We start from the raw sequence: 25,527 nt of genomic DNA, 5'->3' as shown, positions 1-25,527 counted from the left end.
TTACGGCGGTGAGAAGTATCGTACATTGTACAAATGACTCAAGAGTCAGTGTCGGTGGTGTTTGACTTAATTTTAAACTTTGGCCGATATATCTTGTCTTTTTTTCAATAATGGTATTTTTCAGCCAAAACAAAATCCTGGCATCAAGTTGTTAAACTCCCATGGCATAGAAAACTGTCAATGTTCTATTACTTGGACTTCACAGAAAATAAACGCACTTGATGAAATACAAATGTCACTGTATTGCAGCATTTTTATTTCATATAGAAAAAAAAAACCTGTTGCCATTCCTACTGGCCACAGTTCGTTGTATAGTTTTAGCATTCCTTCATTAAATGAATTTAAAAAAAAAAGAAACCTACTGAAAATTTAAAAATATAGTAAAATCCGAAAGTTGAGATGTATATACAATATTTAAGTAAATCCTTCACCGCAATCTAACATATTACACTATAGAGATAAATAAGTACTGACAATTAAAAAAAAACACCAACAACGTGGAAGACAATTTTTTGTAGCCCTATTACAGTAACAAAATATGTACTATAAGGAACCGTTAATGCATTCAGGCCTTTGGTTTCTTCAAATCTTAAGATTGCAAGAAAGCATCATTCTAAAAGAACATTTCCACGGCATGACAAAGATTGTTTTCGAGAGTTAAATTTATAAATGAGATGTTGGAAATTGCATGTCCAATTTTGGTACTTTTAAGTCCAATCCTAAAATTTGGGAAAATCTCGAACTGTATTCAATCCTTTCTCTTTAGGTTTCGGCGTCTTACTTGTTAATATCTCATTCAAAAAAAAATTAAAAATAAAAATTGGGAATAAATACACAAATATAGTACTTCAGTAAATTTACAAATTTACAGCATTAATTTCATCAGTCCCCTGAGTTAAATCACCGGAACGGCCGATCCCCAATTTACAAACATCGACCAGCCGAATAGTACGACTGCGACTGCCATGCTAAACACAGCTGGCCAGCTGTACCATAAATGGAGAATATACCCTGTGAGATACGTGCCAGCAAAACCCGCTATAGCGCCACCGCAATTCGTAATACCTGCAGCAAAATGAAAACATCCATAAATGATTCTGATTATTTTTTTACAAAAAATTGAAAACGGACACATTTGGTATTTAAAGAAACAATTATCATATACAAATGTAGGTACAAGGTTTGAAAATATGTCCAAAGCAATCGCTTGTGAACTTGCATTGCAAAAATAATGCAGTTGAATTGTTTGCATAAATTGAAAAAGGCATTTATCAACAGATCCAGAGATGTAACGCTGTCAGTTTCAGATCCTCCAAATTTTGTTTGACAAAATAGAAGCACATGTTCACCTCTTACTTACAAAATGCAATCTATACGTAGTTCATGAAGCCAGTTTTCATGGTGACTGTTTTGAAGGAAGCATAAACCGTGTTTTCCCACTTACCGTAGACAGCACCAGCGTGTTTGGGAGCAATGTCTTGTATATTGACCTGCACCCCTGCGTTACTGAATGATTGACTGGCCACGGCAATGATGATTAAAGTTAAGGCTGTGTTGTATTCCTTGGCAAAGCAGACGGCAATTAGTGATATGGACATTCCTATACAGGATAACGTCTGGGGGAAAAACAAATTCGGATAAAAAAAAACCATCGGAATCCTTCACTTCAAAACAACCGACTCAACAAATTTGCTGAAAATCTGTTTGAAGATCTAGACGTAAAATCAGTGCATTGTGAATGATGTTTCAAATTAAAATTTGCATTGGAAATAAAAATGATATTATATGCTTATATGTATATTTTCAGTTCGTAGTTTTGAAAATACTCACGTGAATACTTTTTCTGCACAGTGCGACTGGGCAGCCCATGGCCAGGAGTTTAGTCGCTACGAAACCCGCGCCAAGTGAGGCTGGAATAGCGACTAACCATGGAAGTACATTAAAGACCCAGCCCTGAATCAACAAAAAACCCATGCATTGTTGAAACAAGTCACTGTTAAAGGGATTATACAACATTTGCAAACATCGAAAAATAAAACTACCAAGTTTTTACGAAATACCTTACTAGGATGTTGGTAAATGACAGTCTAAAGCATCCTGTAAAATTATGGCACCTGGTGTCGAGTCGTTTTCAAGAAAATGGTATTTTTGTATACATTTCCAACGGTGGTCGGCCGACCACCGTTGGAAAAACCTAACTATTTTTCAACTACTGCTCCAAATTTACAATTTTTTTTCAGTCCAAATTGTGTTTGCTATTGGTTACATGTTCATGAACGGGTGCAGGCCAGCTAGACTGGTTCCTTTATCTCACAATTTTCCGACATCTATAATTGATCCATTTTATCTTTAGTGGAGTCAGGGAACCAGACTACATTGTACATAAACAGTTGTGTTTTTCTTGGTTTTTCAAGCATTTTCGAACACAAAACTTCAAACATGTCAGTTAAACAATATATTTGATCTATTATACTAACCCCTCGAATAGTTCATTTCTGAAAATTACAGCAAAAGCCAATGATGTACATTCCCTTTAAAACAAGACATCAAATGATTGATAAACCATGATCAATGTTAAGCTTGCTTAAAAGAAGTGAAATTGCTAGAACTTCCTACCTTTTGACCGGGGAAGACCTCAGTAAAATAAGTCGGCGTCCACGAAATCAAAATAAAGAAGAGGAAATTGGTGCAGCTATGCCCGCATAACACTGCCCTGTATGGTAGTAAAGGGAAGAATGAACCAAAAAAGCATTTCAGTAGAATTCTCTTTCTGTTCTTACTGTGCTGGTTATACTGCCCCAGGGTGGGGATGCGAGTGCTCAAGGGTAGGGACAGGTAATGCCAACAACCATTTCAGACCGATGCTCCACAATTGCGCCAAACTGATGTATTCTTAAGATTTGAATTGAAAGTAGGGGAAAATTTCAACGTCTGAAACAGGCAGTGATCTGGAACAAAACCAGATTTTAGTCAGTGAAGAATTAATACATAAAGTTCAGCCGGCTGAAATACTTTTTGTATTCGTTCGACTCCGGAACGACAATTTGAAATTAATGTTACTTTTTTAAATTACAAATTCATAATTTGAGTTATCTGTGAAATGTCCATTATAAATACAGCAATATAAATGAATTATAAACTATTTCAAAAGAAAGGAAATGTATTCTTTTATCCCGACCCCAGCCTGCCCCCACCCCCAGCCCCCCCCCCCTAAAAAAAGAAAACCGAAATGCTAAAACCTTACCAGAAAGGTTTCTTAGTAATGAGTTCCCTCCACGGGAAGTGACTGCCTCCTTGCATCGTTCCCGTCTCCCGCTCGTCTGTTTTCGTCTTGATTCCGTTTTCTTCATGTCGTCCGTTGTGCAACACATAGACCGTTCTCTTGCTGTGTTTCCGGACGTACCATCGGACGAACAGTCCCCACGCGATTCCCAGAAAGCCGACGAAATAGAAGATGGCCTGCCAATGGAAATACAGCAGCATGATGGATCCTACCGCACCCGTGAAAAGTGTGCTGCAATTTCACCAAAACAAAATATCAATTTTGAAATTTGAATTTCGGCATTAAAATGAAACCAAGGATTCCTCAAAGGATCTTGGACGTGTCGCACTGGGAGACTTTGGAGATAGATTGAGTTACGTTTTGACAATCGATATAAATCACAAAATATCAAAAAAAGATTGGAGTTGGGGGAAAGGGTCTGGGGGCTGGGGGAAGGGTCTGGAGTGGGGATAGGGTCTGGGGGCTGGGTGGGGGATAGGGACTGGGGGCGGGGGGCGGGGCATGAGGAAGTGTTTTGTGGGAGGCGAGAGGACCTACCCTGCTGAAGACGCAGCAAAGATCACTGAGATGACGGAAGGTTTATTGTCCATGTTGACTTTCTTGCTGATTAGGCTGCTCATTGAGGGATAATGAACGCCTGTAAAAAACATTTCTTTTTTAATATTAGTTCTGACAGAAATTCCACTGTGTGTCTACTTTGTATGGGTGCTTGGTTTCACGATAATTTGGCACATATGTTGAAATCTAGTCTACAATTGTCAAGTCCAAAACTTTGGAGTCCACATATCCAAACAAAAATTTCCTCCAGAAATGAAGACTTAAAAATTCTCATTGATTTGCATTAAACAGCATCTTATACCAAGTGAAATTCTTGAAATTTTGTCGGCTGAAAGGTAAGTACAGTTACGTATACCCTGATTTTTTTTAAAGCAAATTTTGTTTGTCATCACAATGCCGTCTCCTTCAATAGTCAAGTGTGAAGTTCACACTTATCCCAGCAGCATGGTCGAACTGTTGGTGAAACTCTCGGGATAGAACCAAGATGTGTTGCCTAGCAACACTCTTCACTCACCCTGCGTGATGCCCAGCAGGAACCGAATAAACGCCATGGTAAAAATCGAGGCCGCTTTGGAAGAGTAGAGATAAGGCACGTGAGCCGTGACGATCGTTACCACTCCCCAGACGAGCGCCGCTCGGTAAAGGACCAAATCGCCGCCGATTTTATCGCTGAGGTAACCGCCTGGGATCTGTGTGCAGGGGTAGCCCCACAAGAAACACGCTAGCACTAGACCCTGGCGAGAAAAGATAAAACCAAGACATTTTTTTTCTCCAAAAAGCCGGACAAGAAAGTATTTTTATTATTTGGCCTAATAGGCCAGATTGTTTACTCCATAACTCGGCTCTTTCTTTACCGTTTCAGCTTTATCCCAACCAAACTCCTTCGCGATGTCGACTGCGCAGAGTGGAAGGATGGTCCGTGCAGAGAAGAGGATTGTGGAACCGACTAGGAGCATGATGGTCCATTCTATTCTCTCTCGTCTATTAAACAATAAAAAGTTAAAACAAAAAAATGATATATTTTTTTAATATTAAATGTTAAAGTCTGTATTTTGATCAGTCTGAACCAGTACCATCCCAGTATCAAAATCATCACAATCACTGAAATCGTCATCATCATTACTGAAATCACCAATGCTTTTTGATTTTTATTTTGATCAGTCTGAACCGTACCAGTACCATCCCAGTATCAAATCATCACAATTACTGAAATCATCATCATCATCATTATTGAAATCACCAAAGCCTTTTGATTTTTATTTTGATCAGTCTGAACCAGTACTATACCAGTAACAAATCATCACAATCACTGAAATCATCATCATCTGATCATAATTTAAATCACCAATGCCTTCATCACCGGGTCAATGACACCTAGGAGCTCCTTGGTCTTTCACCTACCATCACAACCTTCATTATCACCAAAATCATAAACACCAGAATCAACTATCATTGTTATCAACAGTGTTATCTTCAATCACCACCACTGTCACAATTATCTCAATGATCACCATCTATCAACATGACCACCATCATCACAATTATCACCATTGGCAAACTCCTCATCACTAAAAATCACTGTTATCAGGCATCAACATTATTGTTGGCCAATTAACCATCATCAGCATCCTATTGGTACCACCACTATCACCAGCACTCAGCAGTTAAACTCATCTCCCGCATCACCCTTGAACATCATCATCATCATCATCACATGGGCAGATGATGGAGGAATAATTGAGCCTTTGAGGGAGCATAATTGATAAAAACTGACTAAGTGCCATGGCTGACAAGCCTTGCGTGACAACCACGACAAATGGATTTAGGATGAGCTGAGTGATGGAGAGTCATCTCAAACATGCAGTGCAACATCCTAAGTTTCCTTTCTCTTTGAAATCGCCTTTGCTCACAAACATAAACAACAGCTGGGCTGTGTGACATGATTGACAGTTCGAAGTCCACACCTTGTCCACAGAACTGCATGTGGCACATCGTCAGCTTTTAATCGGATCTTGACTGATTTGGACGAAGAATGTAAGCTAGGTGCCGACTTCGACTTCTGCATATTCACAGATAATTAAGCAATGGGTTTCCCCAAACCCAAGAAGGAATCTCAATAGGCCTTCACATAGACACCATCGAGAAGGCGTGACTCTCGAACGACCTGTTTCAATTTACAGCGCCACGTACTGTCTTGATCTGTGCACATTGTACACGCGTATTACGAGAACACATACGTTTATAATGTATTGCATCTGATTCCAGCCGATTCGTACGACCATTATACGACACTGCGAGTCGGTAATCAGACTCACAAGTTGACCTCTATGACCTGTAAACCAGATAAACCGAGTAACCAGTACTAAGCCGCTGGCGTTTTAAAGGTTAAACCGTGTTACACATGCGCATTTAATCAATCCGTGTGCAAGAACTTACTGAAGTGTGGATCGGAGGTTCACGTGTTTTTGTTGACAAGAAAACATAGATTTTCTTCCGTGTTTAGGCGTTTTTCACATGGGATAACAATGGTAATTGTATACATTTCTTCAATAATACAGTAATGGAGATTTAATTGAGATCGGTCTGAAAATATATGTGCCTTTTGAGACCCTGAAAATTAACGTTAGTGTGACTGTCAGACGTCATCAGTGAGTGTAAAAACGTCAACGTTACTTAATTAGAGCATGCCATAGGGCCGCGGCTGGCGAGGTATGAAAAACCAAAAAAGTCAAGTGGCTATTGTTACGGCTGCCGTAACACATTGTGTAAGTTGCATTAGATATGGTTATTGGCAGATGTTTTTCAGCAGCGCCAATAGCCAGGGTTCTAATTCGGATTATAGTTAAAAGGCAATGTTTTTAAACTTAAACTTTAGTTAAAGTTCCCCAAATTTAAAACAGGAATTTTCTTCTTTTCTTTTTGTATTTTTAACTGAAGGCTTTTTGCATTATTGTATTATGATGGACACAAAAGACGTCATTTAATTGAATACATCTAAATGAATTATTAAGTAACACGTACAGTGACATAAAATTATTGTTTACGAAACTTTCTGGTCATGGTTTTGTAGGCCTAGTCCATAAACTATGCTTACGAACAACGATTCTTGTGATGTGACTGTCTTCCACAGTATAAATTTGTCATATATTTTGATTTTTAAATAAAACAATATTCAGGCCTTTGTTTTAGGCCTTAAATTCTAACTAAAAATTAACAAAATGTTGGTGGGGTTCTGTACTTAAATGATTGTTTTGATTGCTGTTGTATCTTATTTCAGCCGGGACGCAAGAAAAAACCCTTTATCGATCGCAAGAATGCAGTCAGTTTTCATCTCGTCCATCGTAGTCAGAGGGATCCACTGCAGGCAGATGAAGACAGCTCCAAGTATGTCCTCTTACAGAAAGAGAAAGCCAAAGAAAAGGTAATGACGAGAAAAGTGATTGATGGTTGGACACGCAGGGTTCTTCTAAAATGCGTCAACAAGCGTCAACAAGCGTCAGCGGTCATTAACAATCATCAACAAATTTTGTATAAGTTTTAGAACATCAAAAGACGTTTTTTTATGGTAGAAATAGTGACAAAGGACAAATTCAGCATATAAAATAAAGTTAAAATTATTTAAAAACATTTTTTTATCGCGAAATGTACGACAAATTTGTCGATTGGTGTTGGCCGCCATCTTGTTTGGATGGCACTGTACACTTCGCGCATGCGTAGTACGGCTCTGTACACTTCACGCATGCGTAGTATGGCTCTGTACACTTCACGCATGCGTAGTACGGCTGGCTTCACGTATACAAAATGGCGGCCACCCCTAACTCGACAAACTGACCAGATTTTATTTTTACGTAAATTTTTCTTGAAAATTTGCGGTAACCAGGAGAAGCTCGAGTCGCAGAAAACTGAAGAGAGAGCCCATGGGGTATTCTACGAAGACGAGTACAATTACCTGCAGCATCTGAAGGAGGTGAACCCAGAATGCGTCTGGTCCGACCCCACGCCTGCCTCATATCAACAACAGAGGGCACCCCTCAGTGATGAAAACGCATCCCAGGTACGTGCGGCGGACGGCGTTCTTTAAAATCCACCAAATGTGGTTTTGGAGGATTTTGCAAGATTGAGGAAGGAAGAGCCTTGCTAATTTTACATTACAAAAGGCTTGATGCAACTTCAAAGTTGAAGTAGAAATCATGTGCCATTTTGGGCAAGTTTGAATAAATATATGTACACTTTGACCATAAATTTAATTAAATTGTAACTTTGATTGTTTTTTTGTTCTTGGTTTTAGATTTCAATGCTTGGGCTCCCAGCCGAAGTGTTTCCATCAGAGATGGAAGAAAAAGTCGGCCTACTCAACAAGGCTGCTCCAGTCAGTGGTGCGTATGACTTGCTCTGGGCCACCCAGAACCATGGAGCCTGTGTCCTGGGCAGGACAGTTTACCTCAATATCTTTGCCTTCTTTTGTTTGTACACAGAGTCCTATGATAAACTACCACAAAACAAATCGCTAAAACCCTAGTCACATATTCACGGTTGGAGCTGCGAATATCCACGGTTTACCAAGAATCAATCGATCACGATGAACTGTCAAGGTTCGTGGAGAAATCGACTTTCTAAAAATGCACTACGGTTTCAGGACGGATAGCCACGACTGTCGTGCGGTTTGTCAAGAATATAGACGGATTGGTGAAGAAAATCGACGGTATTACTAAGAATAATGACGTTAACGCCACGGTTGCCTGCGATTGGGTCACAGATGACCAAGGTTCTCCTACGAATAAAGCATGGATATTCGTAGTACAACCTTAGCAGAACCCTAGCACATCCGGGCATATCCGTAGGACATTCGTAGCAAATCCGTAGCGATTTCTACCACGAATGAGCTACGAATCTCCAAGAATATGCACGAATAGCCACAAATAGCAAAAATAAATACAATTGTACTACGGATGTCCCATGGTTGTACTACGGATTAAATTTCATGACAGTTCACCACGGAAGTTTTGAACAGTTTCAAACTCCCGTAGCCCCTCCACGAATACCCAAGGAAGATGACGGATAGCCACGGATGTACTAAGGATGAATACGGTACTCCCACGGTTTATCAAAAATTTCAAACCGTAGAGATCCATATAGCTCAAAACCGTGAAGGTGTGACTGGGGCATAAAGAATTTTAGTCTGGACTTTGTGATGGATGGCAGGGGAAGCAGTTCTACTTTTGGATGACCCCAATTTCAAGGTTTCATTTTGTTTTCTTTTTCAAGGCCCCCGATTTGATCTTGACCCTGATGTGGTGGCCGCGATGGACGAGGACTTTGACTTTGAAGACCCCGATAACGAACTTGAAGATGACTTTATACTCATGGCACGGGGAGAGGGCGAGGATGGAGAAAGGTAGGGCCTACTGTTGATAATTTTGAAAATCCTGAGTTGAAGTGTCGCAATTTGTATTTACTGTTTCTTTTGGAATATATTTAAAAAAAAATTACCTCAGACTAAAATTTGGATATATCCATCTCTACCAGCGAGGAACATAGCCTGTTGAAGTTTCAGCTCAGTGGACAGAACACTTTTTTCGAGAATTTTAACAGTGAAAACCTTTTGATCGCGAAACACGATTTCTTCATTATAACACCAAAAATCAGTCAATTGACTGATCGTTGGTAATCACCTACATTTCTGATGTCTAAAATGACAGCCAGCCAGATGGAATAATAACACCGAGTTTAGTACCAGTACGATCTTTAATCCAAGTAATAAACTTTTGTGATAAATAGTCGGTTGGTTGCTTCTGGGGTAAATACAAATGATCATATGCCTTAAGAGATTCAAGAGGTGTCGAGCGCAACATATTGGAATACTGGTTCAACTCCAACTTCCTTAACCCTAACAGAACTCAACCCATCAAACCCCAACGGCATGTTTTGTTGGAATCTGTCAGGATGGGTACAGTACCCCTAAACTGACAGTCTTTTACATTGGGTTGACACACCTCCAGAAACAAAGTCAGAAATACGTGTGTGCAGTTTCCCATATGGTGTTGGAATTTGCCAGGATGGGTATGGTTCCTAGTAAATCATGCTAGGGAGTTAGGGTTAATGCAACACATTCTTCCAAAACTTGCTTTGGGTTTTGAATGATATTTGAGGGTTAAGGTCAACTTGTGTCCACTTTTGTGGGATTTTTTATTGAATTCGTGTAACACCTTTTCTTTTTAAGCCGACTGTTTGAAGGCGATGCAGATTATGATGGTGAGTACGGGAGCGACGAAGATTACTCAACAGATGGATTAGAAGACAGTGACGATGCCAGGGATGATGTCGGCGATGATCTCAAGACGTTCCGAGAAGAAGAAACCAAGTCTCACTTTACCAACTACTCCATGACCTCGTCTGTGATGAGACGAAACGAGGGGCTGACGTTACTGGATGACAGATTCGAAAAGGTAATGATTAATAAAAAGCGAAAACTTGTGCTCAAAAAGTGGTCCATGCCAGTCTTATGTCATGCAAAATTAATGTACATTGCCCAAAATAGGTGGCGATATCCTCTAAAATTAATTCCAATATTTTGAAAGAATACATTTCCTAAAGGACTACCTCATCAGACTCAAATGTGTATTTTTTCAAAATTCACAAACCCACCTTAGTATTTTTTTTTTTCTCGCAATCGCCCAGGACAACACTGAGTATATACAGTGTTTATAAAATATGTCGGTGAAGGGCAAGACCCAACATTGAATTTACATCACCCCGGCGTAAATTCCATCTGACGAATTGTGTGTAATTTTTTATCAGATCAGTTGTTTTTTCATTTTGTTCCTCTATAATCAGAAAAATAAAATTGGATAAAGTCTTGTGTAACCATTATTCTGAAAGGGAGATCATATTTTGAAAAGTTCCAATTAATGGTAATTCAAATTAGATTTTGCCCTTCACTGACGTATAAACACTGTATACTCAGTGTGTTATACCTCCCGAATGAAAGTTGGAAAAAATCACTCGGTGGGACTCGAACCCACGACCTCCTGCTTTCTAGTGCAGATGTCTTACCACTCGACCACCGAGCGAGGATGTTTTTCCCAACTTTCACTCGGGAGGTAACACTCTGAGTAAAAAGTGTTTATACATCGGTGAAGGGCAAAACCTAATTTGATTTACATCACCCCAATGCAAAAATGCCATCTTATGAACAATTGTAATTCAGCCTTTAAAAAAATGTGATGCGATCAGGCTAAATGAGTCGTTTGTCGGGAAATTCTCATTTGAAGATTCAGGCCAAAATAGGGCCACTTCATCACATCACTTCATCACATTTCTTGGTGTTCTGACTTTCATAATTTTTGAACTATGGTGTTGAGGCTTGTTAGAGTTAGACACTAGAAGCCTGTATGCATAAATGAAAACAAAAAACACTCACTGGAAGACAGCTGTAACCGAAATCTCCCTGATCCTGTCAAAATCTACCAGAAGTTTTGAAAGACTTTCAAAGATTGAGGAAGGTAGATATAAGCCTTTATTACTCTGATTCAACGTTGGGATTGCATGTTTTTTTGTAGATTTACGAGCAGTATGACGACATGGAGATCGGAGCTCTTGATCAAGATGAAATTGACGGGCATCGAGAGGTCAACGCCGACAGTGCCATCATGAGACAGGTCTTGGATGAATACGAGGCTTCCATACAGAAAACGTCAGTATATTTGGTCACAAACCATCAAAAAAATAATATTTTTATTATTATTATTATTTATTTTCTGGTAATGAAACCAAGGATTCCTCAAAAGCACCCTAGGCACTGTAGCTCTAAAGAAACCTGTAGAGAGGAGACAATGAGAAGAAATGACAGTTTTAGAGGTGGGAGGAAAATCCTTGAAGATTATTCTGGGAACCAGAGTACATGTAGCTGGCTCGCATCCATTCAAGGATGTGTAACCGATTGCAAACAAAATGTGGACTAACTAAATTTGGTAAATTGGGGGCAGCATTTGAAAAAAGTCAAATTTTTTTTCCAATAGTGGTCAGCCGACCATCATTGAAAATTGATACAGAATTCCAATTTTCTTGAAAATGACAGCACACCAGGTGCCTTGATTTCACAGGATGCTTGAGACTATTGTTTACTTTCAGTCAAGTAAGATATTTCATAATAATTTGGTGCTTTTGTTTTTTGAAGTTTGCAAATGTTGTATAATACCTTCAAAAGGCCAAGCTGTTTCTCTAAAAGCGCAGAATAATGGCAGCACCTTGGACTTCACCAACACAAACTCAGTTTTACTGTCTCTCTCCTCAGCACTCTTGGCGATATTAGAAACGAATGCAAGCCTGAAGACGGCGAACGTCTCCAAGCCGATGATGCGAGCGATGATGACAACGACGAAGATGACAATGATGATGACCTTGTCAAAATGACCGTGACGGAAACAAAGAAAGAGGAGAGATGGGATTGTGAGTCCATCCTGAGCACCTACTCCAACCTGTACAACCACCCAACGACCATCAAAGAACCACCTAAGGTGAGTACAATGGTCTCCGTGCGTGGACATAAGAGGGCGCTCTTTAATGTACGCCAGTTTTGTTAATCTATTTAACAGGAGCGTTGGAAGGATACTTAGCGTAAATAAGTATAAATGTGTAATGTTTACCATTCACCCACCATCTGACTGCACAGTCACAGATGGTCAGAAAATCAATCCTGTTCCCCTGCCATGGCTTTATACACATGCTACTCCCCAACAGTCAGATCGTATTTTTTGTAAACAAGTTCCATCAACGGACAAAAGCAGGTCGCTGGTAGTTCCAGCTGGCTTATCAATCACCTACAGTCAAAGCATAGCTGTGGCATGTTACATAAACAGTCACAGCCAGTCAATTGTCCTGCTTCATGTGAACAGGGAGATCTTAACCTCTAAAAAAACAGTCACTTGATTGATTTTGACTTCTGGGACTGCTTGGTTGAATTTGCCAGCCAGAGAGGGAGGATTGATATACCTGTAATGTTGCTACAGACCCATCCAGGCACAGAGTCACTCAACACCCACAGTGGCCCCCTTTAATGGTGGAAGCATTGTGCTTGCTATTGTACAAAACCCCCACTCCATGATAGTTACTCTAAACAGTAACTGGCACAAAAGTTCCAGTTGCATGATTGGAATTTGTGTGCATGGAATTTTTTAGGGTTTTTTTTGGCATGAGAATATTTTTTGAGAATATAATATTTCTGCCTTCTGAAAGGAAGCCTTCGTTTTCATGAAGTGGTTAATTACAAAATAACTGACTGTTCAATAAATTAATTGAATAACGGAATAATTTTTGCACGTGGATTTGAGCTCTGTGGCTGCTACAGGCATTTCTGCATTGGCTTTCTGTAGTTACTGTGTTCAGTGAATGGAAAAATTGCTGACTTTTTCCCGGCGTTTTGCCTTCTCCAGAATAAATCCATCAAGCTGTCTAAGAAGACCGGGATGCCCGTCGACGTCCTGCCGGCACCAGGCCCGACCAAGAAGCAGCAGGAGCGAGAGCTACATGAGGAGTACGTCTTGCCGTCCGTGGCTCCCTCCAGACCCAAGGACAGGAAGGAGACACCGGAGGAGAGGAGGTTGAGAAAACAGGCCGTCAAGCAAGACAGGAGGGTAAGTTGGTCAGTCTGTCTGTTTGTTTGTGGCAAGTAAACAGCAATTCCAGTGTCCCGGATATTACAAATCAGACTTTTTTTTGTACTTTAAGAACTCAGTGAGTAACCTGAAAATGTATTTTTCAAATCTTATACATCCATCATCTGGTAATGGCCAAGGAGATTACAGACTAGGTGTTTTGGATTATTTCTCTGAATCATGAATTAGATGTTTAATGGGCTCTGGCACGGACATTACATTTTCTTCCATGAAGCTGGAATTGCTCAAAACAAAACTGAAGAATTGGAAGAGTTTATGTGATTTGTTCCTTGGATTGTGTTTTGTCCTTGCTTTTGTCTTTGTTTTTTCCTTTGTCATATTCTGGCTGTCGATAGCAGGATAAAGCCGGTTTGAAAGTTTATCATTTTCAATATATGGTTTTGCCTTTCACATAAATTTTAAAAGCACTGTATGCTCAGTACTCTTTGAAGGTTGTAAAGAAACTTTGAAAAAAATTGCTTGGACGGTACTTGAACCTAGTAATATTAAATTGGTCATAGGCAAAACCAGTGTTGAAACATTTTATCAAATTGTTGCACAGTAATCTCAAAAAGCTTATGAATTAAGAACATTTGTGTGAGACTTTTTCAAGGTGCGATAAATTGCAGACTTGGTCTTTGTGCAGCTTGTTTTTGAATTGTGTAAAGAGGCCATACATATGTGAGTTCTAAAATTGGTCTCTTTTTCCTCTTGATCTAGGACCGACGGCTGGAGAAGAAGGCTAACAAGCAAGCATTCAAGGATGAAGAGAAGAGACAGGGGCAAGCTATGATAAACCTGAAACAGAATATGCAGGGAATCAAAATAGTATGAGCAAAAAAACTTGCAGGGGTCTAAATATAGATGGAATTTTCATTATCTCAGAATTGTTCATTACATCAAAATGAGCGGCAGCGCAATGAGCATCGGTCTGTATCGTCAGAACAAAGTTATCAAGGGGGGCCAGAATAGTTTAAACAGACTATAATTACATGCATTTTGCTTTAAAATTAGTCATTTGGAAATAATTTTGGATTTTTATAATGATTTTTATCAAAACTGATTCCATCATTGCTGAATTGCAGGACAATAATCTATTTCATTTCTCACAAATGTTGGATCTTTTTGAAGAAAATATAAAAATCATTTTTTCTTTACATCTCTTTTGCACAATTGCGTGCAAGGTTTGTTACGATTAGTGTATCAGAGGAGAGTCGGCTATCTTTTTATTTTGTGGCAAGTTATTTTTTTCAGGACCGAAATGTTTGGATTTCAATATTGGATGCCATACATAATAATACTCATGATGTAAGATTTTAATTTTTTATGATCAAAAACTTCCGGAAAAAAAGTTACTATGTAAATATGTATGATACAAGGTAAAATTTCATGGTCGATAGTAAGTTATGCCTTTTTGTCAAAGAAATAAATCCAAATGTTAAAATTTTGGAAAAAACAAATTTACCGAGTTGTGAGTGATTTTCATGTCTCAGATCGCCAAAAAAAAAAAAAAAAACCACCACCACAAAAAAATTGTTGTCAGATTTCATGTCACGTTTTTGAAGTTTGCAAACATATTTCAAAAATTGTGAAATTTGGACCTGAAAGTTCCAAACACTTTCCCTCTTTTCCTCTAGAAATTTCTTAAATTTGCAGAATTCTTGAAAATCATGTTCTGACAAAAAATTACTTATTTTAGTGTTTGCAATCACCTTATACCCCATTAAAAATGTTCCATAAAAAAAATGTTCTGAACCTTGCCTTAAATGCAGGTAAATTTTTGAAATTTAAAAATAAATTGACCTGAAAAACGTGACTTGCGCAGCCTCAAAAGCCTTGAAAATCTTGATGCTAATAATTTTATCATTCATATCAACTTTTCCGACCTGATAACAAGGCCAGTCGATAAGCTTAACCAGAATGGAAAGCCACTCCAACATTGTCAGCGAGAGTTGTTTTTGAGATCAGTACCATCTGTTCACATCATATAAGCCTCTGTACTGAGGACATCACACTTTGTTTATATGTGCACTTTCCTATGGAGCCAGTGGGGGCCCACGGTCCACTGAGCACCATAGGAAAGCACACACGTAAACAAAGTGTGACGTCATCAGTACAGAGGCTTATTGCTTAAAGAGGTTGTGGAATGCTCAAAGACATTTCCGTCATTTTTCGGGTATATGTAGCCTAAGGTGTGATGAAACAAAAACAACTATTGTGTCTGTCATGAATTGAGTACAAAAGGTACTTTTGAGAGCTGTTTTTCAGGTCCTGTTTCGACCCGAACGTGCAATTTGTGTAAAAGTCATCGTTGGGGGCAGCAAACAAAACATAGTAAATCGTGACGTAATAAACAGGACTCCCGATGCAGCGTAGTATAAACAAGTCCTGTTTATTACGTCACGATTTACTATGTTTTGTTTGCTGCCCCCAACGACGACATATACCTGAAAAATGACGGAAATGTCTTCGAGCATTCCACAACCTCTTTAAGCGCAGCCAAATCATTTTGCAAAAAAAAAATGAGCTGAGTGTGGACATGACCTTTGCCTCAGATTAATGTTGAATTTCCCACAATTATCCCTTTGTGCCCTCGTTTTGTATCACGAGTTCAGTTTACCAAGCTGATTTCAGGTGAAAAGCCTTTTCTTTAAGTAGTTCTTCAAATGTCGGCTGTCAGACTATTGGTAGAATTATCAGTCGTTAATCAAGGTTGGGGCATCAAACTTTAGTTAAGCTTACATTTTCTGAGTAACAGAGTCTGTTATCGTTGTTGCGCCTGTAATGTTTTTTCCGCCAGCTTGCATATATCAGTCCAAAAACGCTCAGAACCCAACTGACTTTTTTGTCAAGATATACAGCTTCAGTGATGACATATGCTTAACTGCATTTTGTTTCTCTGTATGAGGAAACGTTGGCCCTAAATTTCATCATCGACTTGGTTCTAAGTTTCTTTGGACTTGGCTGAATTCAATAGCTTAATAATGTAATTGTTGATCACTGGAAAATGCATTGCATGAAAATTATGTTGCTAAAGGGCAAGACCTATTGTGAACTAAAAGAAAAGACCCCCCCCCCCCCAAAAAAAAAGAAATAAATAAATAAAACAAAAAATAAAATTTTAAAAAAGACAAAAAGAAGACAAAAGACAAGCACTGTCAGTGAAAATAAAGATTCAATTACAGTCGACTCGTTAGTACAAACTCTGTTAATACAAAATTCTGGTTATAACAAACATAAAGCCTTGGTCCCAACTGTGCATTTATGTGCACAATGAATGGGACTGATGTTCCTCTTAATACAAAATTCTGATATAACAAACAATTTGGCTAGGTCGGAACGAGTTTGTTATAACGAGACTCGACTGTATTGAAGTACATCTACAAGGCAACATATGTCAGATTTAAGCAATTGGGAGCTTTTGAGAGCTTCCGAAATAAAGTTGAAGTGAATATCTAGTTCTACTTGGTATTTCAAAAATGAAAACTTCTTTTTCAAATACAAAACAACAAGCACAAAACGCGAACTTGAAATGGCTCAGCGTTTGCGTGATAGTCCCTATCTTAATGCTGTGTGTTTAGCTATCGAGAGATAACCCCTTTTATTGAATTGAGCGAAGATTGACAAGTGCTGTATTGAGAACCGTGGCACCTGGCTTCATTCGTTGTTCCCTTTAAATTCAACTGTTTCTTGTTGCCCGGCTACTCCCTAGTTTGTATCTGCATACGCTGGAAGTTTTTCCTGAGCCATGTAAGTTAATTACACATTTTTAATGTCTTTATAAATGTTCAGCAGGAATTGATTGAATTCCTTTTTTTCATTTTGTAAAAGTGTGGTGGGACTAATGTTTCAATGCTGGCAGAATGTTTCATTTAACACTTGAGAAAATTCAGCTCACGGGTCAAAGTGTCTAGTAGCCCTTGTAGCTTTTACCAATTATATATTTCAGGTACTCTAGGCAGTTGGTAGTTTTCCACAGCTATTGTATCTTGTATTCGTGTTTCATATTCTTTAAGTTGGGTAAGGGTTTTTGAAATATTATTTAGAGGTTTGTTCCTCCTTGATTTTTTTTTTGGGGTGGTGCCTTTAGTCAGAAAGATCCATACCTGTACATCAAATGCAGCGCAGTCTGGCTGAATGCATAGATTTTCTCAAACAAATATGAAAATGAACTGCTGATGTAAACATTGTGCATACAATGAAATTGTTCAGGTCCCATTAACTCAAGTTGTTTGAATTCAACAAAATTGATGTCATTTTCTAAACGTATAATGACAGTTTCTTATGCCCTCCAAATTTTTTTCAAATTATTTTTCTCCCTTTTTATTTCTTGCTATCCTACTTATAAATTCCTGTGCCTGCAAACCTGTAGAATGCCTGTCTTTCCTCTGTCTCTGTCTAGATTTACTGCTTCAAGTCTTCAAGATGCGTGTTCTTCTAGTTCTCTCCCTAGCCTCTTTGGCTGCTGCTACTGCGCCGCTCTATGAGCACGCAGTGGATGGGATTACAGGACAATACATCGTGGCCCTGACGGTACGTTCAAATATTGCCTACGTATAAGAGAGGATTAAACAAACTTTGAACCAGTTATTTTTTTGACAGCCTTATAATTTGAAGTCTGGCATATGTATCTTGAAATTTGTGAAGTTAATTTTTGGAAAAATTTCTTAAATTTGTTTTAAAAGATGGGAACTTTTGTAAAGCATGCGTAATTTGCAAGAAAACTCAATAATTTGTTCCATTTTTTTGGGGTGGGGAGGGGAAATCCTCTTGTCTCCTCGCACAACTGCACTGTTTCACGCCCATCATAAGTGCAACTACCAGTTAAGCAAGTTCAAAAACAGTATGGGATGAACAGTGACAAAAGTAAAGACTTTGTCACATTAGCTTATGTCTCAGAATCCTGACTTGTGATCTATAGAATGAATGACTAGTCTTGTGAGGACTTGTGATGACTTGTGATTGACTTGTGACTTGACTTGTGATGGCTTGTGATTGACTTGTGCGGACTTGTAATGGACAAGTTGTGATTGACTTGTGATGACTTGTGATGACTTGTGATGGACTTGTGATGGCTTGTGATGACTTGTGATTGACTTGTGATGGACTTGTGATGACTTGTGATTGACTTGTGATGACTTGTGATGACTTGTGATTGACTTGTGAGGATTTGTGATGACTTGTGATGACTTGTGATGACTTGTGATTGACTTGTGATGACTTGTGATGACTTGTGATGACTTGTGATGGACTTGTGATGACTTGTGATTGACTTGTGCAGACTTGTCATTGACTTGTGAGGACATTGGCAACAACTCTTTATCTTGAATTCCCCAGAATGAGAGCCCAGCAGTGGATGAGTTCCTTAACTTTATGTCGGAAAGCATGGGCGTCCCCCTCGTGCCCAGCGTACGCTATCGCGGCGGTGCCTTCAAAGGATTTGCTGCTCCGTTAGATGATACCCAGCTGTCAAACGTGAGTTTGTTATGTTATTGTGTTCAGTTACTTCGAAAAATGGGTAATGCAAAAATTCTTTTTGGAATGATTAATAAAGATAAATTATTTAATGTATGCCCAAGCACTTTTGGTGCAGTACCCATGAAATATAGTTTCAAATTTTAATAAATTTAACAAGCTATGGGATTTGAAAGAGTTATCCCTCCAAAAACTTGCCCAAGTCTAGTATCAAATGAATGAACTTTCAAATTTTGTATCAGGACTATCTTGCTCCTCATTCCAAAAACATACAGCACAAATGAAAGCAATATTTTTGAAGGCTATAAATGTGATTTTGAATTGCTATAAGAGCCTAATACCTTGAATTCTGTAATTTCTGGATAAAATTACGGTAGGTTTTATTTAGACAACTGTATGGCTTGGTTTCCCTAGATCCGGAATATGCAAGAGGTTGCCTATGTGGAGCAGGAAGCTGTCGTCCGTGCGCAGTGGGTTGCCTCATGGGGTCTGGACCGAGTCGATCAACGAAAACTCCCATTGGACGGAAAGGCAGACTTCATGGGTAGGACGCTTGATGCATCCCCTACCCAAATACTCAGTCCCCCCCCCCCCTCCCCCCTAGCCAAGGGCAGATCCAGAACACAATTTTTTTTGGGGGGGGGGCAAAAAAAAAGTTTTGTCCCCCAAAAAGTGGCTCAAAAAATGTCAACGTGGGGTTCAGGGCCCGCTTAAGGGCCTCAAATTTTTTTTTTGAATTTTAGATGCTCTCTGGTGCAATCTGAGGCAATTTCTGACTACTTTGACCAAATTTTTTTGGGAGGAAAGATGATGGTGTATGCAGTTCCTGCCTTTATTGAGACGTCACTTAAAAACAAAAAAATGGGTTCCACCCTTGCCCCCAGCACCCTATGACTTTATGGATTCATTAGAGAATTAAAAAAATTGCAATACAATGACATACATGTGCTATAATTAAATTTATGGCTTAAACTCAACCCCCAAAACCATCGTTAATCAATTCTCCCCTCAAAATTTTGGACGACAGCTTTCAAAACAAAATCTTGCATTGTGATGTGCCCCTCTTCATTGCACCTGATGGAGTAGTTGTAGCTACGAAAGCTTATAAAATGCAAACTTTTATGCTTGTAAGTCATTTTAAGGGCTACCTTAATTTTCCATGTTTTTCTGCCTGACTAACATGGCTGCCCACCACTTACAAAACAAAACATGATTTTCATACATTTATATCATCTTGATTTTAACATTAGCTTTGCCTTTTGTATATTATTTCAGGCACAGGCAAGGGTACCAATGCATACATCATTGATACCGGAATCTTCCCGAAAAATCATTTCTTCTCCGACCGTGGCTACATCGCGTATGATGCCGTCCATGATGAGTTTGGGGTAAGGACATGAAGGAGGGAGCGAGGTTTTGAAGTTGGATGGAAAATGTGGGCTGGATGGCCTAGCCCTCGCAGTTGCCACGCGGTGATAAAATTCTCCACATGTTGCCAAATATGGTCATAATTTTTTTTTTCAATGGGCCAATTGAGGCCAAGTTTCCATATAATCCTCACCCCTGGTATACACCACAAGCCTGTAGACTCCCATTGGCCAGACCCTAACCACTGCAGAGTAAGTAGTGTTGAAAGACAGCAGCCCCAAGGTGCCTAATGCCTTTGTGCAGTAATTGGATATCTTAGTGTGCCAACCCCTTTGTGCCACCGATCTCTCTGTGTCAACCCCTCGTGCTGCCCAGAGCTCAGACAGGTCGTAAACAATCCTGGCCCACACAAAGGCCATGTGACTGCCTATATCTTGTGCATGAGGGGGTTATTGACCTAGAAACACGTGTGGTGATAAAATTCTCCATGTGGTTCCCCCGTGTAAATTTTTGGTCTCGTGGCTCCAAGGGCTAAAGTGTACTTTGTACATATTAGTAGCCGGAATTTTTAATCTGTTAATAGTTGTCATGAACAGAGCTTCACTTGATCAAGTCATTTTCATGTCAAATATCATAGGCTGTCCTTCACTCACAGGTCCTTTCTGTCAAATGTCGAGTTCTATTTGTTCAATTAATTTTCAGCCTTTATTTGTAAGGGTATTAAAGTTTGTTTACGGTATTTTGAAAAAAAAAATGACTTGAACATAAGGATTAACTCAAGTCATTTTTCCAGCTGATTTTTCCCCCCAAATATCCACTAGTGATTGCCACCCTACATCATCATACTCAAAGTTCTCATAACTTGTAGTTGCACAAAAAGAAGCTTTAATTTCACTGAATTAAAAAAAGGTAAGTGACTTTCCCTAAAAAAACAATAAACTTTGAAATGATGTAAAAAAGGACTTGGTCAAAAACCCAATCCAAAAATGAGATGCGTGTGAACACTATAATGCATTCAAAATCAGCATTGTTGGGAAAGGTTTTTGTAGGCGATTTGAACATTTCAGAAAGCAAACCACTATGTTTTCTCGGCTGTTTGTTTTAGGGACTGGATTGCAACGGGCATGGCACTCACTGCGCAGGGACTATCGGTGGTGAGGTGTTTGGTATCGCTAGGGAAGCCAACCTGTTTGGAGTCAAGGTGCTGGGATGTGGTGGATCAGGATCAACTGCTGGAGTCATTGATGGTACGACTCGCCTGTCAAATTTCAAATTATTATACTTTCCTTTGGCTGTTTTTCTCCCCCCCCCCTTTTTTTTCATGTGTACAGTCGAGTCTCGTTAATACAAACTCGTTCGGACCTAGCCAAATTGTTTGTTATATCAGAATTTTGTATTAAGAGGAATATGAGCCCCACTCATTATGCACATAAATGCACAGTCGGGACCAAGGCTTTATGTTTGTTATAACCAGAATTTGTATTAACAGGGTTTGTACTAACGAGAGTCGACTGTATCTGCCTGTTTGGTTTATGATCTTGGTCACCCTCCTTTTTGGGATATTTCGTTTCCTGGAAATTAACATAAAAAATTGTCTTTAACACTAAAGCTGTAATTTTGATGTCACTGCTAGATTACGGGTTATCACAAGGAAAAGCAGTACTTGTATTTGGATTCCGGGGGAAAACTAATAAAAATGGAATTTATGGCCTCATTCCCAATAAAAAAATATTAAAATATACTTATCGTTTTAACAAGATGATATTTCTGAAGTAATAAGTTTGTATTCAGAGAATTTAGCCCTATTTTGAAGAAAACATTTGCCAATGATTTTTCCAATCTTGTAAAAAAAAGCCTTAATTCTTCAATACTGACATGTCTGACATAGTGTGCAACATTTATTTCTCAACAAATTTCAGCAACCCACCTCCACAAAAGGTTGGATGTATTTTTTGAAATTTAATTGTCTTTTTAACTTCATGACTATTAGTGTTACCATATGCAAATGAGTTAATGCATCCATCCTTGATTCCTGACCTTTTACAGGAATGGACTTTGTTGCTTCGGAGGGTGAGAGACCGGCAGTCGCCTCCATGTCACTCGGAGGAGGCGCCTCCCAGGCTATGGACGATGCCGTGGCCAGACTCTTTGATGCGGGCGTCACGGTTTCGGTCGCCGCGGGAAACAGCTACGGCGATGCTTGCACTGCATCACCAGCTAGAGCGAAAGAGGTAGGAATGTTGGGAAACAATCAATGTTGAGATATCCTTCTGTTTTGTTTGTTGGGTTTGTTTGTTGGGTTGTTTGTTGGTTGTTGGTTTGTTTGTTTGTTTGTTTTTCCATCCATTTTTTTCTGTGGTGTTCACATTCCTACTTCTTACTCTAGCAGGGCATGCATGGCAAGCGTCTCCAAAGCTGTTTCTCACAGTGACTGTAGGTTGACATGGCAGTAGTTACTTTTAGGACCCCACTATGTTTTGATCTCCCTTGAACAGCTGGAGAATTAGCCACATTTAATTCTGTCTTTCTAATCATGGCTCTGTAGGTGGTTTTTTTTAGGAAGTCACATCCAAGAACCATTAGGTTGACAACTGACATGCACAATGTAACTTTGAAAATAGTAATGGCACAAAAAAAATAGAGTGGTCCTAAAAGTAACTAATGCCTATCTGTAACTAATGCCCGCGTGTACGCCAGCAGATTGTGGCTTTTTCAATGGGGTCGGAAAAATGAATCTAGATCTAGGCCAATTTTTACTTTGATAAATATTCAAAATTGATATTTTTTATTTATTTTAACAATTCAGGATTTTATTATCAATCGGGTCTATAGGTAAATGATTTTGGCTGTATATCTCTTAAAATTACCGAAGTAGAACTACCCTCGATGCAAATGATTATTGATTTTCTGGTTTTGATCACCAGGCAATCACAGTAGGGGCCACGGACATCGAGGATGAAAGGGCCGATTTCTCCAACTACGGGAAGTGCGTGGATATCTTCGCGCCTGGTGTCGACATTCCAAGCTTGTGGAAGGACGGCGACTTTGCGACCAACACAATCAGTGGCACATCCATGGCATGCCCCCACGTCACGGGTAAGTTAGCCTTAAGCAGGCAAGAAATTATAATGATAAATATATATTAGAGAACAAACTAGCTCTGACGGAAGTTCGAATCCTGCTTATTTCTGGGTTGAAAGATCACTTTGTTACAAAGTGGCTTGCCCAGGGACACAGGTACTGCAGCTCCACTGGCTGGACTCAAACCAGCAGTCTCAGTGTATTCAAAACTAACAGCTCAGTATATTTTCGTAAGATCTGGAGTTTTGGGCACATGTTTGATAATAGGATTGTCCCATGAACTCAAAATGAACCTACTTTTCTGGCGACCACAGATTTGACTTTTACTTGTTTATTTTAATTTTTTTTTGGGGGGGGGGGGTTGGGAGGAGTATGTGGTTTGCAACACATTTTTTGAAAGGTTGGATTTTTTTGAGGATTAATTTCTTGTTGGGGAATATATGAAAATGTCCAAACCTTGCTAAATTAAACAAATCCCATTAAAAGAAATGATGTCCTGTCTGTAAAATTTGGCTCTTGTTTTCAGACTTTACTGGTACCCACAACCTCATCCAAAGTGCTGGTACCAGCTAAAACCATTGAACTTGCATCATTATGGATTAGTTTTTACTTGTGACTAAGACTACTACATATCAAGTCAAATCTGTTTTTTTAACATGTAGGTGGCGCAATCCTGGCTGTTGGCAACAATCCTGAAATGACGTCGGCGCAAGTCAAAGCTGAGATCCTCAAGAACGCTACGCCAGACGTCGTGAAGAACCCTGGGCCCGAGTCCCCCAACCTCATGCTCTACATTCCCTAGATAAGGTGTGTGTGGTGAAAACCTGTAAATATGACAAGATAAACTTTGTCAAACCAATAACTGGAGTAAGTGCACATCATAATTGGGTAATTTTATAAATTTGGGGCCCACTTGTTTTCCTAATCTGGTACAAGGTACCCTGTGGAGACATGTGCATAATGGGGAACCTTTTGTTCCCTATTATGCGTCTCCACAGGGCAACTTCTATAGGTGAATACGTCTCCACAAGGTTTTCACGAAATAGATATATGGATTTTACTCAAAAACTAGGAATTTCCAAGGTGGGTTGATGTGTCGCAAATTGAAGTATTTTATGTAAGGGATATTAAGTCCGAATTTCAGCCCAGGAAATTAATTCTGGTTAAAATAGGAGCATTTTGAAACTAAATTTTCACATTCTTAATTGTTAGTACACAAGAACAAAGAAATGACTCCACAAGGATACACATTTCAGTATGGGTGTCCCTGTTGCACCTGATATGATTGTTATAATTCCAATGCATTCCTTAATGCAGTCATCCTCCAAGAGTGATTATGAATACTGAACTACGTACCCAACAAATAATAAATCGTTGGAAGTCATTCTTAATGATACTTGAATGGCAAATTACAAAGTACCAAGGTAACAGGGACAGGAAAAATGTCACACTTTGGACCCTTCTTTCAAAGAGGGACCTTTTTGTAGGGAGTAAGTACTTATCCACTTCAAAATTTTTTTTGTTTACAAAAAGCAGATCATCTAAATAATCTCTCCAATTTTCTGACTAGATTTCTGTCTTTATTTTTATATCTTTTGCAGGCAATTTTGACGGAGATGAAGAGACCATGTGTCGATCTTCGGTCCTATTTAAACTGGAATTTAATCCTTCCACGAAATTATCAGTCAATGTGTCATAATGAAACTAGAAAACGACATTCAGTTTGTTAGTCTCAAGTAAAACAAAAAAGGTGTTTTTTTTGCATTTAATAATGCAAACTTTCTAAAAATTTAACGTGAACTAAATACTTTCAAGACTTCAATATACCATCAGTCACAATGTGTTAGCACAAGTTGAAATGTTGTCACTATCATTACAGAAATTTGTAATATTTTTTTGACTATTGTAATATATATTAGATATTGCATTAGTTGTTACAATGAAATAAAAATCAACTGAAATATATCTCTCCTGTATATGTAATGTTATTAGTTTCCATTTGTGCAGTTTTGTTTTTATATGATTTTTTTTAAACGATATATCCGTCCTAAATGGAGTTGGAATGTGTTCGAGGGTCCCTTAGGAGTCTTTCCAGGTAGTTTGGAGCAA

The 25,527-nt window shown here is 39.0% G+C and overlaps 3 protein-coding genes across 3 annotated transcripts; 2 read left to right on the top strand and 1 right to left on the bottom strand.

The window, feature by feature from the left end:
• Nucleotides 1–235: 235 nt before the first annotated feature.
• On the bottom strand, nucleotides 236–6,058 carry LOC119729034 (solute carrier family 17 member 9-like). Its single transcript, XM_038201527.1, has 9 exons — nucleotides 5,806–6,058; nucleotides 4,696–4,822; nucleotides 4,356–4,575; nucleotides 3,821–3,920; nucleotides 3,245–3,514; nucleotides 2,617–2,713; nucleotides 1,831–1,953; nucleotides 1,445–1,616; nucleotides 236–1,065 (listed from the first exon to the last, which is right to left on the bottom strand). Exons 1-9 carry the CDS (start codon nucleotides 5,904–5,906, stop codon nucleotides 896–898), a joined length of 1,380 nt encoding a protein of 459 aa, XP_038057455.1. The 5' UTR covers nucleotides 5,907–6,058; the 3' UTR covers nucleotides 236–895.
• A 226-nt stretch (nucleotides 6,059–6,284) lies between these two features.
• LOC119729033 (protein LTV1 homolog) lies at nucleotides 6,285–14,954 on the top strand. The gene is made up of 10 exons (XM_038201526.1): nucleotides 6,285–6,369; nucleotides 7,119–7,262; nucleotides 7,722–7,895; nucleotides 8,130–8,217; nucleotides 9,107–9,236; nucleotides 10,062–10,287; nucleotides 11,401–11,534; nucleotides 12,135–12,357; nucleotides 13,273–13,473; nucleotides 14,215–14,954. The coding sequence occupies exons 1-10, from the start codon at nucleotides 6,367–6,369 to the stop codon at nucleotides 14,326–14,328; spliced, it is 1,437 nt and encodes a 478-aa protein (XP_038057454.1). The 5' UTR covers nucleotides 6,285–6,366; the 3' UTR covers nucleotides 14,329–14,954.
• Nucleotides 14,955–16,934: 1,980 nt separating this feature from the next.
• Nucleotides 16,935–25,383, top strand: LOC119729327 (extracellular serine proteinase-like). Its single transcript, XM_038201951.1, has 10 exons — nucleotides 16,935–17,244; nucleotides 17,897–18,027; nucleotides 18,832–18,969; nucleotides 19,384–19,513; nucleotides 20,245–20,357; nucleotides 21,443–21,584; nucleotides 22,384–22,568; nucleotides 23,262–23,433; nucleotides 24,081–24,225; nucleotides 25,020–25,383. The coding sequence occupies exons 2-9, from the start codon at nucleotides 17,920–17,922 to the stop codon at nucleotides 24,218–24,220; spliced, it is 1,128 nt and encodes a 375-aa protein (XP_038057879.1). The 5' UTR covers nucleotides 16,935–17,244; nucleotides 17,897–17,919; the 3' UTR covers nucleotides 24,221–24,225; nucleotides 25,020–25,383.
• The last annotated feature ends 144 nt before the right edge of the window (nucleotides 25,384–25,527 follow it).

The sequence above is a fragment of the Patiria miniata genome, unplaced genomic scaffold, assembly GCF_015706575.1.
Source record: "Patiria miniata isolate m_02_andy unplaced genomic scaffold, ASM1570657v1 HiC_scaffold_20, whole genome shotgun sequence".
Classification (NCBI taxonomy): domain Eukaryota; kingdom Metazoa; phylum Echinodermata; class Asteroidea; order Valvatida; family Asterinidae; genus Patiria; species Patiria miniata.
Note: the sequence above shows the minus strand (reverse complement) of the source record. Positions and strands in the feature narration are given on the sequence as shown.

Excerpts from the sequence above, each read along its gene's own strand:
- LOC119729327 (XM_038201951.1), top strand. The coding sequence starts at position 17,920 with ATGCGTGTTCTTCTAGTTCTCTCCCTAGCCTCTTTGGCTGCTGCTACT. Across the intron at positions 18,028-18,831 it reads AATACATCGTGGCCCTGACG|AATGAGAGCCCAGCAGTGGA; the intron begins GTACGTTCAAAT and ends TGAATTCCCCAG. Across the intron at positions 22,569-23,261 it reads CACCAGCTAGAGCGAAAGAG|GCAATCACAGTAGGGGCCAC; the intron begins GTAGGAATGTTG and ends TTTGATCACCAG.
- LOC119729034 (XM_038201527.1), bottom strand. The coding sequence starts at position 5,906 with ATGCAGAAGTCGAAGTCGGCACCTAGCTTACATTCTTCGTCCAAATCA. Across the intron at positions 4,823-5,805 it reads CATGCAGTTCTGTGGACAAG|ACGAGAGAGAATAGAATGGA; the intron begins GTGTGGACTTCG and ends ATTGTTTAATAG. Across the intron at positions 2,714-3,244 it reads ATTACTAAGAAACCTTTCTG|GGCAGTGTTATGCGGGCATA; the intron begins GTAAGGTTTTAG and ends ACTACCATACAG.
- LOC119729033 (XM_038201526.1), top strand. Across the intron at positions 9,237-10,061 it reads GAGGGCGAGGATGGAGAAAG|CCGACTGTTTGAAGGCGATG; the intron begins GTAGGGCCTACT and ends TTTCTTTTTAAG. Across the intron at positions 13,474-14,214 it reads CCGTCAAGCAAGACAGGAGG|GACCGACGGCTGGAGAAGAA; the intron begins GTAAGTTGGTCA and ends CTCTTGATCTAG.